The sequence below is a fragment of the Enhydra lutris genome, unplaced genomic scaffold, assembly GCF_002288905.1.
Source record: "Enhydra lutris kenyoni isolate GAN:26980312 unplaced genomic scaffold, ASM228890v2 scaffoldscaffold13, whole genome shotgun sequence".
Taxonomy (NCBI): Eukaryota; Metazoa; Chordata; class Mammalia; order Carnivora; family Mustelidae; genus Enhydra; species Enhydra lutris.
The window spans coordinates 56523176-56535200 of record NW_019154097.1 but is presented as its reverse complement, the minus strand read 5'-3'; the positions used below and the strand labels follow the sequence as shown (position 1 = coordinate 56535200).

The 12025-nt window shown below is 42.2% G+C and overlaps 1 protein-coding gene across 1 annotated transcript in view; it reads left to right on the top strand.

Annotated features, from left to right (window-relative positions):
- LOC111145753 (dynein axonemal heavy chain 3) overlaps positions 1 to 12025 on the top strand; it is a 164081-nt gene that overhangs the window by 77495 nt on the left and 74561 nt on the right. The window contains exons 33-38 of the mRNA XM_022500938.1: positions 622 to 841; positions 1411 to 1545; positions 2912 to 3023; positions 4941 to 5182; positions 7246 to 7346; positions 9913 to 10018. Coding sequence (XP_022356646.1) covers positions 622 to 841; positions 1411 to 1545; positions 2912 to 3023; positions 4941 to 5182; positions 7246 to 7346; positions 9913 to 10018 — 916 coding nt within the window. The remainder of the gene's footprint in view (positions 1 to 621; positions 842 to 1410; positions 1546 to 2911; positions 3024 to 4940; positions 5183 to 7245; positions 7347 to 9912; positions 10019 to 12025) is intronic.

Below are 12025 nucleotides of genomic sequence, written 5' to 3'. Positions count from 1 at the left end.
ATCCCAGCCCCTGCTACACACACACACACCACACACACACACACACACACGCACACACACACACACTGCTTAAAGCAAGACTTTAAAACATGAAATTATTACAAGATTGAATAGGAAAATTTTAGTATAATTTGGAATTAACATTGTTATCATCATAACATTTACTGACTTCAAAAAGTAAAGCATGAACATGGAAAAAAAAATGTCATGTCACAGACGTGAATAAAGGGAGTTTCTACTCAGTGACCTTGAGTCCCACACTCTGGGGGTTAACATTGTTAGTAGTTTGATGTTTCTTCCAAAATGTGTGTATGTGTGTGTGTGTACTTGTACATTCATGTTCATATACTCAGAGAAGTATTACACACATAATTTCTTCTACGGTAGATTTTATACATATATGTGTGTGCTTGCTCTTTTCCTCCTAACCTTGAAAGAGTCAGAATGCTTCCTTATCTCATCATGGTAACTATTAAAAGGACTTCAGATGATAGGGCTTCTCCATCAAGTCCATGAGCAAGCCTGATTCCTGAAGGGACAGGGCACAGGGATGTTGGGAATGTTTGCAGGCCGGAAGCTGGTGCTCTCTGGTGGTCTGCAGTGGTGTCCCTGCCCTCCTAGCCTTGCCCAGAAGATTGTCGCGACCTACCGCCTGTGCTCAGAGCAGCTGTCTTCACAGCATCACTATGACTACGGCATGAGGGCAGTCAAGTCTGTGCTCACTGCTGCTGGCAACCTGAAGCTCAAGTATCCTGAAGAGGATGAGAGTGTCTTGTTGCTTCGGGCCTTGCTTGATGTCAACCTGGCCAAGTTCTTGGCCCAAGATGTCCCTCTGTTTCAGGTGAGGGCTTTGGGACCTCGACCAAGTCCTGAGTCTCATTTTTTGAAAATGAACTGTATCTCTGGCACCCTCTGCATTTCCAGCCAGCAACCCCACCAACAGATACCCTCTCCCAAATGTTTGATCATGGTGATAGCGCTATCTCTGTCTAGCTCCTGATTTTACTAAAAATGATCACTGATAGAATAACATCTGCTATTGGGTTTGGGTAAGTTTTTGTTTTAACCAAATGTAGTTTTCTTTTGTAATTATTTTAATGCCTCTCTTCCTAATCAGGTGGGAGCTCCATAAATACAGAAATCATGACTATCTTATTCATTCCTAGTACATTCATTGGTAGATAATACAGACTTATTAAATCTTTGCCACCTTGTAAATTTATTTGGGACGGAAATCATGTCTTACAGATAGTGTTGGACTTTGTAATTGTGGATGAGTTTTGGCATAGAAAAATGAGGTTTGGAATTTTACAAAGATTTCTGCCATCTGTAATCTCATTTTCAGAAGATGTTGAGGTCATACCTCTGACAATTCATCCTTTCCACCTTCTCTTGAATTCTTATTAACAGGGGATTATATCAGACTTGTTTCCTGGAGTTGTTCTCCCAAAGCCAGACTATGAAGTTTTTATAGAAGTGCTGAATGAGAACATCAAAAAGATGAAGCTCCAACCAGTACCTTGGTTTATTGGGAAAATTATCCAGGTTTGTTCCCTGCATCCCTATAGGGATGCACCTGTTGGACTATACACAGAAATCAGGAATTGGAATTGTGATAGATTGAACTCAATGATGGCAATCCGAGGTGCCTGGTTACAGTGGGAGGTGACTTCAGGTCTCACTTCCAGGAGCTGAAGTTGAAATTCACTGTTTTTCCTCTGACCATCTCCCTTGGGATTCTTTTTTTTAAATTTAGGTATGAAACAAAACCTTTGGAGGCATTGGGCTTGAACTAGTCAGGACTTTATCAGTTTCCAGTGATACAAACCCAACTCAAACCACCTTAGTCAACAGAAGGGAATCTGTTCACTTACCTAACTTGAAAACCCAGGTGTAAGTTGACCTCAGACACAGCAGGATCCGAGAACCTTTCTCTTCATTTCTGGGCTCTCTGATTTACAACTTCATTCTTGGTTGGGTCCCCAGTAGCCTCAGTCTTTGATTGTCCCAGGTTCAAGCCCAGAAGGAAGAAGAGCATTGCTCTCCAAATAGCTTCAGCATAGGTCTCAAGATTAGCTTTGAACTGTGCTGGTAAAGTCTCATGACCACCCCGGGACTAGTAACAGGGAGGATCATTTATATTTGACGGCATGGGTCCTAGCTTAGAAAATACCTTTTACCTGCTGAGAGTTCTAATCAAGTCAGAACTGCATTTAGGCATCAAAAAAGAAAGTTTCCAATTTAAGTGCAATTTGCTAAAATGACCACTGTTTCCTTTTCCCCTTTAAAAGCAAATACAAATGGCCTAATGAAAATTTTAGAGGCAGTAAAGTCAGACAGCCATGTGTCCAAATCTGGGCTCCACCACTGAGGAGCACGGACAAGTTATTTAACGTCTCTCGGGCTCAGTATTCCCACCCCTAGAAGGTGGTTAATGATACCTGAGTGGATTAAATGAAATAATTTGGTAAGTCACTTGATGCTTACTTAGCACATTGGTAGGTACAGAGCAAATAGGAGTTCCCATTTCTGAAATAATATGAAAATACACATATACTTATTTATCCAAAAGATATTCATTTATTCATTTATTTATTTATTTATTTTAGAGAGAGCACCTGCAAGTGAGGGGGGAGGAGCAGAGGGAGAGAATCTTAGGTAGTCTCCAAGCCTAGCACAGGGTCAGACACAGGGCTCAAGCTCACAACCCTGAGATCCTGACCTGAGCCAAAAATCGGGAGTCAGACACTTAACCAACCGACCCACCCAGGTGCCCCTATCCAAAAGATATTTAAACTATAGATCATCAGACGTAGAAGTGACTGTCCCTCATTCATCATTGACTTCTGACTAGCTTGCAGTTCTGGGAGGTCTGCAAGGATTAACTGCTTAAAATGATGTCTTCTTCCAGATCTATGAGATGATGCTGGTAAGACATGGCTTTATGATTGTTGGAGACCCCATGGGTGGCAAGACCTGTGCTTATAAAGTGCTGGCTGCAGCTTTGGATGATTTATATGAAGGTAAATCTCACATCTCTGGCTTCCCAGGAGCACAGGAGTCCCCAGTAGGTTGGCTGGCTCTGTGGAGATAATGCCAGACTGTTAGTCCTGCCATCTCTGGATTGTGACATCAGAGCCAGAAATAGAACCTGGCATACAGATGTCTGCAAGCAGAAAATAAAGGTGGGGGGTGGGGGAGCTTCTAACAGGGATTTTATGTGCATGTCATTAAGTGGAGGAATTTTCATGAATTTCTCAAACGCTGAATAGTGGCTTCTCCAAAGGCTTTCCTATGAGAAACTCCTGCCACTGTCCTGAACAGATTATTCTGGAAGCCAGTATTGCATGGTTTCTTTTTTCTCCTTTTTCTTTTCATCTCCTCTTCCCTTCTCTTTCCTTCCCTTCCCTTTCGCTTTTTCCTCCCTCCCTCCCCTTCCTTCCTTCCTCTCTCCCTCCTTCCCTTCCTTCTCTCTCTCTCTCTCCCTCCTTTGCTCCCCTTCTTTCCCTCCTTCCATTTAATGTAGAAGATAAAACTTCAGATTTTTGAATCAGACCCAGAACTTGGACAAATAATTGAATCTCTCTTAGCCTCTGTTTTCCCATCTGTGAAATGGGATTGTCGTGAGAATTAAATGAGATTATGTGGGAAAATAACCTAGCGTAGTTCCTGCTCAACAAATGGAAGCTACATGAATTGCCAGAGAAACAATTTTGGGGTTTTTTTTCTTTTATAAAAAGCAAGCCTGTGGTGTTTGTTTATTTGTTTGTTTTGTTTGTTCTTAAGATTTATTTATTTATTTATTTTAGAGAGAGAAAGAGAGAGTGGAAGGGAGAGAGAGAGAACCCCAAGCAGACTTGGTGCTGAGCCTAATGCTAATGTCTCAAGACCTTGAGATCTTGAGCCTAATGTAATGTCTCAAGACCTTGAGATCAGGACCCAAGCTGAAACCAAGTTGAAACAAAGATGCTCTGATGCTCAACCAACTGTGCCAGCCAAGTGCCCCACAAGCCTGTGGTTTTGAAAAGCAATACCTTCTCTTTCCACATTCCCTTCTAGTACTTCATCTTAACATGTTTTTTCTTATAATATTTGTTGATTTACTGTTGAATTTTTACAGTTTTTTGTTTTGGAGACTAACTTGGCCCTAGTAACAAATTAGGGCATTTCAAACTTAATATTCTGGTCATTTGAACCCAGTTTAGGAAACTAAACAGAGAAAAGAGGCTACCCCATTGGTTTTGCCTTGGGATTCTGCAGAAATGGTTCTTTCCTTAGTTCATGGCTCAGGCACTCCAACCTCTCCTTACTTTGAAGGATCATTAAAAAGCCTGGTTATTTTCGGGTCTGTTATCACATGCACCAGATGTGCTACCTATCAGCCTGTGCTGGATCAAAAATATGAAGACAGTTCTGGATGACATTGGTGTGAATGTCTCAGGGGCCACTTGCCGAACAGCTAAAGAAGAGGTTTCAGGGCTATACTTCAGTCCTTCAGGTAGAGGAAAAGTAACCAGTATTTTCCAGAATCTTTTAAATGTCAGCTGTTTCCTCATCACAAGTCAAAGCCAAGTTTCTTAGGGTAGCTGTGAGAGCCAGGTACATAAAGACACCTGGTAGCATGGACCTCTCTCCCTTATTGCTTGAGTTCATTTAGGCTCAGGCAGATTTCTTTGGATCTGACAAGCACATTTGCCCTGTTTGAAATGAGACTCAGAAGAAAATATGATGAGAAACTAATGGGCAAAAGAACCTAACAATTTAAGTCATTGCCCACCCAGATATTGTAATCTTTAAAGGACTGAGTACGAATTTTATAAGGACTCTCCTTGGAGGAGATATTCATGAAGGTTGGTTGGTCTTCGAGGTGACATTATCTCTTATTTAATGTTCTGGTCTCAACAGAGCCTTTGTAACTCATGTTGGACTTTCTTTCCCAGCCAAACAGATGGACGAATTTGCTGTAGAGTATGAGATCATCAACCCCAAGGCCATCACCATGGGGCAGCTCTATGGGTGCTTTGACCAAGTGAGCCATGAATGGACAGACGGTATCCTTGCCAATACTTTCCGGGAGCAAGCGTCTTCAGTATCTGATGAACGCAAGTGGATTATATTTGACGGGCCAGTAGATGCTGTTTGGATCGAAAATATGAATACAGTTCTGGATGACAATAAAAAGGTACTACTGAATCTCCTATCAATTTTACATAGGTAAGGTATAAATCCTCTTATTCAAGTGAGTAATTAACCAAAACTATATAATACATACATTATTAAACAAAGAATAAATGCCCCACAAGAAAGTAACAGCTTATGAGTTATGCTTCCATTTGTACTTGTAGTGGGTAAGCTATGTGTGTTTAGGGATTAGTTTGCATCATGGTTAAAAGCCTTGGTATTGGCATCTTATTGGACCACTAGCTCTAGAATTGAGCTGTTGTATTGGGCAAGTCACATAACTTCTCTGAACCTCAATTTCCTCATTTGTAAAAAGGTAGTAATAAAACAGGGATATTGGCAATTAACCAAGTAGCACATACATAGTGCTTGATATATGGAATGGATGTTGGTTATCCATTTCTGTGTCCTTAGAGACTTAAGACAACCATTTACTTTATTGATGATATTATGGATTATAAACTTTGGAAGGGCTTAATTGGGCTCAGCTAATCATTGTGATATCCATGAGGGCAGCCATGGCGGGAGGATCCACACCCAAGGGGGCTTCCTACCTCGGTGCCTGAGGGCTCATTCCTCATTGGCATATCTCTCTCTGTCTCTTTCTCTTCAGATAGTATCATCCTCCAGGCCTTTCCAGTTGGCTTGGGTGTCTCACTTAGTGATCTTGGAGTAGTCCACTTCTTACATGGTGGTCAACATTTCCAAAAGTCAGGAAGTGACAGCTTGCAGGAAATTGAGAACTGTGCTTGGAACTAGCATAGCCTCACTTTTTCTCAATTCCATGAGTCCAAGTAGTCACAGGGGCTGCCCAGATTCAAGGGAGTGGGGGGAGAGGCTCCACATCTTGATGGAGTGGGGCAAGGCCACTTGGCAGAAGCACACACGGGATGGGAGCTATCACTGCATCAGTCTTTGGAAAAAACATTCTGCCACCGTAAGCATAGTGCCTAAAGAGCTTAGACCCCAAACCGGACAGCCTGGTTCCAACCCCTACACTGCCACTTGCCAGCTGAATGAACCCAGGCAAGCTATGTGCCCCACGTATTTGCACCACTTTCTATAGGGACATACCTACTAAACACTAGGACTTCTGATGGACTTTCCTTCCATTCCAGAAGGATTTGTGGAGATGTCTTTGTCCTTCTAGGCCTGCACTAGTCCATGACAGATTCCAGAAGGAGTCTCTCATGGGAAACAAGCAAATAAAACAGGAAGAAGGTGTGCAGTTAAGTTCTATGTGAAAAACTGAGTAAGAACCATGAGACTTGGCATAATCTGATAACCTTGATCTTCCATCTAAGGCTGCAATTCAGTGACTCTCTGACCTCCCTATTTATTTATTTTAATTTTGTGGGGGTTTCTCTTTTTTTGGTGGTTTGTTTTTTTTTGTTGTTGTTGTTGTTTTGTTTTTTTAGAGAGAGAGAGAGAGCATGCATGTTTGAGCAGATATGGGAGGTGCAGAGGGAAAGAGAGAATCCCAAGCAGGCTGCCTGCCCAGCGTGGAGATCATGACCCGAGCTGAAGTCAAGAGCCAGATGCTTGGGTCATCTGGGTGGCTCAGCCCCACATTGGGCTCCCTGCTCAGTGGGTCTACTACTCTCTCTCCTTCCCACTCATGCTCTCTCTTGCTATCTCTGTCTGTCTCCCTCTCAAATAAATAAAATCTTTAAAAAGAGAAAGAGAGAGAGAGTCAGACACTGACTCAACTATCCAAGTGCCTGCCAAACCCCCCTATTTAAAATCACAACTCACCCAGCCCTGGCTGAGCATTCTCCAGCCTCCTCTTCTATTTAATTTGTCTCAAAAGCACTTTCATCATTTTATATGCTGTATGTTTTGTTTATCATCTGTCATCTGTTTCTTCCCAGCAGAATGTAGATCCCAAGAGCACAGGGATTTTTGTCTGCTTTATTCCCCGCACCTGCTCCTGACACATAGTTGGTGCTCAAGAAATATTTGTTGAATTAATTTGAACCATCTCTGTCTGCACTGAGGCCTTTCACTTGGGGATGGAATTTAACCACTTTGCCTGACCTCCCCACCTCTGCTTTTCACTTTCAGCTGTGTTTAATGAGTGGAGAGATTATCCAGATGAGCCCCAAGATGAGTCTGATCTTTGAGCCAGCGGACTTGGAGCAGGCCTCTCCGGCCACTGTGAGCAGGTTAGTTGGTCTTGCCCTGGCCCCCTGAGGGAACATGTGGCCTCACTGACCCAAAAAACCCACAAATGTGATTAAGCCCTAGCAGATCACCTACAATATTTATTGTCCCTACAATTTATCCTAAAACCAGTCTGCAGTCCACAGTGCTGGTAGGAGTCTAAAATCAGGCAAGCACTTCGGAAAGGAATTGAACATTATTTCCTAAGATTAAAACTTCACATGCCTCATGACCAGCAATTCTACTTCTAAGAAATTTTTGCTCACCTTACAACAAAATTCATATATGAGAATTTTCTGACTGGCATAGTTAACAATAACAAACACTTTGAAACAACCCAAATGCCCATTAACAGGAGTGAATTCATGTGTAATACAGTCGCAAATTGTGTTTTTTTATATTTTATTTTATTCTATTTTATTTTCATCACAGTAAGCATACTCTCTAATCCCCATCACCTATCTTACCCATCCCTCACCAACCTCCCTTCTGGTAACCATCACTTTGTTCTCTATAGTTAAGAGTCTGTTTCTTGATTTGCCTCTCTCTTGCATTTTCTTTATTCCTTTGCTCATTTGTTTCTTAAATTCCACGTATGAGTGAAATCATATTGTCTTTGTCTTTCTCTGACTTAGTTCACTTAGTGTAATATTCTCTAGCTCTGTCCATGTTGTTGCAAATGGCAGGATTTCATTCTTTTCATGGCAGAGTAATATTCCATTGTATAGATATATCACATTCTTTATCCATTTATCTATAGGTTGCTTCCATGATATGGTTATTGTAAATAATGCTGCAATAAACATAGGGGTGCATATACCCCTTTGAATGAGTGTTCTGTAGCAAATTGTAATATTTATATATCATTCAAAATAAATGAGTTGTTCTGACATGGAACTCTATGGATAAATCTTATTAAATATGTTAAGTATAAAATCTCAGCAATATTATATATTAAGTAAGCCCACAATATTATATACAACATAGTGTCTCCCTTTAAACCTCTAAAAACAACTAAAATAAATGCATATACATTTTAGGAACATATAGAAATGTTATAAAACTATGTAAGAAAGATAGAAATCAAGAGATGGGTAACCATGAGATCCAAGATAACTGTGTTATCCAAGGTAACTATTTCCCCTGTGGGTAAAGCCAGGGGTATAGGATAAGGGAGACCATCAGGGTTAGATGAAGGTTATTGTCAAGATCCTAGCTTCTGGGGCGCCTAGGTGGCTCAGTGGGTTAAGCCGCTGCCTTCGGCTCAGGTCATGATCTCGGGGTCCTGGGATCGAGTCCCGCATCGGGCTCTCGGCCTGCTTCCCTCTCTCTCTCTCTCTGCCTGCCTCTCTGTCTACTTGTGATCTCTCTCTGTCAAATAAACAAATAAAATCTTTAAAAAAAAAAATGATCCTAGCTTCTGTGTGGGAGATGAGTTTATGGGCACTCACTACATTATTGAAAACAGCTAAGAAAGGCCATACATGGGCTAATGGTGGTATGCCAAGGATGATCATTAATCTAATCCTGTGCACCTGAAGTTCATAAAAAAAGTAAAAATCAGTCCACATTCCAAAAAGCAATGTCAAGGAGTAGAAAGAATATTGGCAAGTTAGACCAACTTGGACTCCCACTCTGGCCATTGCCAATATCTAGCTATGTTACCTCTTCCAAGTCCCTCAGCCTCTCTGAGCCACACACTCCTCATATCTAAAAACATGACCATTAAGAAGAATATTGAGAGATAAAGGCCATTAGGACCTGGCATAGTGCTTGACATGCAGTAGGTACTCAATGAATAGCAGCCATATTAGTAACAAACAAGAGAACACCTAGATGTAACAGAATGGGGGAAAAATGTACTACGTAAAATATTAGTACATGCTAATGGTAATGTTAATAATTTCTATGGATAAAGAGTTTTCTGTGTCCTAGAAATGGTGCTGAATTATTTATTGGCATTTTCTTATGTAACCGCTACAATAGCCTTATGAACTATACATTGTTTTTTTTGTTCTGTTCTGTTTTGTTTTGTTTTGTTTTTAAAGAATTTATTTATCTGACAGAGAGAGAGAGAGAGAGAGGGAGAGGGAACACAAGCAGGGGGAGTAGGAGTGGGAGAAGCAGGCTCCCCGCTGAGCAAGGAACCTGATATAGGACTTGATCCCAGGACACTGGGATCATGACCTCAGCCAAAGGCAGATGCCTAATGACTGAGCCACCCAGGCGCCCTGAACTATGTGTATTTTATATTTCTTGATTTATGACAAGGATGCAGACTTTCAGAGACAGTAAAGAAACCTTGCCCAAGGGTACTCCGATAGTAGAATCTAGGGCTGGGATTTAAACCCAGGTCTCTCTAATTACCAAGCCCCAGCTGTTATCACTGGTCTCCATCCTTTCCTGACAAAATCTGGGTACCTTCCCTTTGGACTGGAACTGGTGAGGGTCTGTGCCCCAACCCAAACTCCAGCCCCTTACCTTATCAGGACTGCCTGTATTTACCTCACCCCTATGTGCTTGGGAACTTGGGTGTGGACCACGCTGTCCTTTCTTTGTGCCTACCAGGTGTGGGATGATCTACATGGAGCCCCATCAACTAGGCTGGAAGCCCTTGAAGGACTCATACATGGACACCCTGCCTGCTAGCCTCACTGAGGAGCACAAGGAATTGGTGAGACCATCATATTCCTCTTCTTCCCCTCCCTCTCTGTCTCCATACTCCTCATTACTAAGGCCTTCTAGTTACATCTTCACCTTCCTAATTCCAGGATGCAAGAAGGAGCAGGGAATTCCCTGCCTGTCTCTAGTTATCATCCTTCCTGGCTGCCTGACATTTTTTCAGCTTGCTTCTCCCTGTGGCAGGAGTGGGATAGTATGGTCAATTTCTCCTTCTACCTTCTCCGTCACTCCCTGTCTCCCCAGTGGAGAATTCTGATGCTTGAGAAACATTCCACATGTTGGATGGAATGGCACACCTTTCTCCATTGCCCTACTTGTGGAAATGTCTCTAGAAGTTGCTCTAGAGGTAGGCCAAATTAGAAGGAGCTGTCTTCTGCTCTGTACTGCCACTCCCCATCCTGGTGACCTCAGCTTCATACCTCCCATTGCTGTGGAGCTGGAACCAGTTTAGAAAAGTTGTATTACAAGTACTAAGAGTTTCTGTCCCCTTCTTCCCTTCCTAAAAGAGGGGTGAACATTCAGGTTACATGAGTACCTGAGCACAGTCTCAGACTAGGGAAGCAGGAAGGGAGAACTCAGGCTTTTGGTGCCTTTTGTCCTCCCTGTGTTAGTAAATAAAGTTCCCTAGGAAGGTTTCCCATTGAAGAAGCCAAGAAAGGATAAGTTGGGTTCTCTTCCCACTGCAGAAGCATTCTGGTGAGCTATGTAGGAAGGCCCTGTTCCTGTCCCATTTATATGCATATACAGTGAGTATAATCACATACATTTATATGCACATCCAGAGACATCTATGCACCTGCACTGGAACCCTTCAGGGACTCCTCGGTGTCCTTAGCTCAAAGTCTAACTTTTTTTTTTTTTTTTAAGATTTTATTTGAGGGATTCCTGGGTAGCTCAGTCAGTTACGTGTCTGCCTTCAGCTCAGGCCATGATCCCAGGGTCCTGGGATCGAGCCCTGTGTCGGGCTCTCGGTCAGTGGATAGTCTGCTTCTCCCTCTTTTCTCCTCCCCGCAACTCGTGCGCATGCTCTCCCTCTCTCTTTCTCTCAAGAGAGGCTGAGGGAGAGAAAGAAAAAAAAGCAGACTCCCTGCTGAGCATGGAGCCTGACTGAGTGGTTCATCCCACAGTCCCAAGATCATAACCCTAACCAAAATCAAGAGCCAGATGCCACCCACCTGTGCCACCCAGGTGCCCCTTAACGTCTAACTTCTTATCAGGGCATCTGAGGCTGGCATCTGGCCCTACTCACCTTTCCAACCTCATCTCCTGCCTTCTTCCTCAGCTCATTACCCTGTAGCCCTTGTGTTTTGTTCCATTCCTGGAAGACCCCAGGCTTCATCACCTCAAGGCTTTTGCACCTTTTCTTACTCTTCCTGAAAATGTTTCCTATTTTATTGTGTGAGGGATGATTCACCTTCATCATCCAGGTCTCAACATAAAGGCCTCCTCCTCTAAGAAGCCTTCCCTGACTTCCCATATTAAACCCTTCCTGTTATTTCCCATTGTAAAACCTTTGTTTCCTGCTAGTACTTGACATGACTTGTAAGTATTTTATTTATTTCCTTGCTTGTTTAGTTATTTGTCTCCCTGGCCCCTCAGTAATCTCCACAAGGGTAGGGACCTTATCTATCTTGTCAATTGTTTATCCTCAGCACCTACAACACTACAGTTAGCAGATGCTCAATAAATATTTGTTGGCTGGATGCATATACCAAATCCATGTACACATCTGTATTTATGTACACATTACTGTGTCTACTTATAATACAGATAGATATTCATCTATATACACATCTATTCACGTATTTATTTAGTGATGACCTGCCTATTTCCAAAAAAATGACTTAAGATAAATTTTCAGTGACAGCTACAAATATGGTATAACAAAAATGAAAAAAAAAACCCTCAAATAAGAGGAGAAAGAAGGATTTTTTTCTAAAAAGAATAACTGGAGTAAGGAGCAGAGACAAGAATCATTATACCCCCAAGTAAGTACATA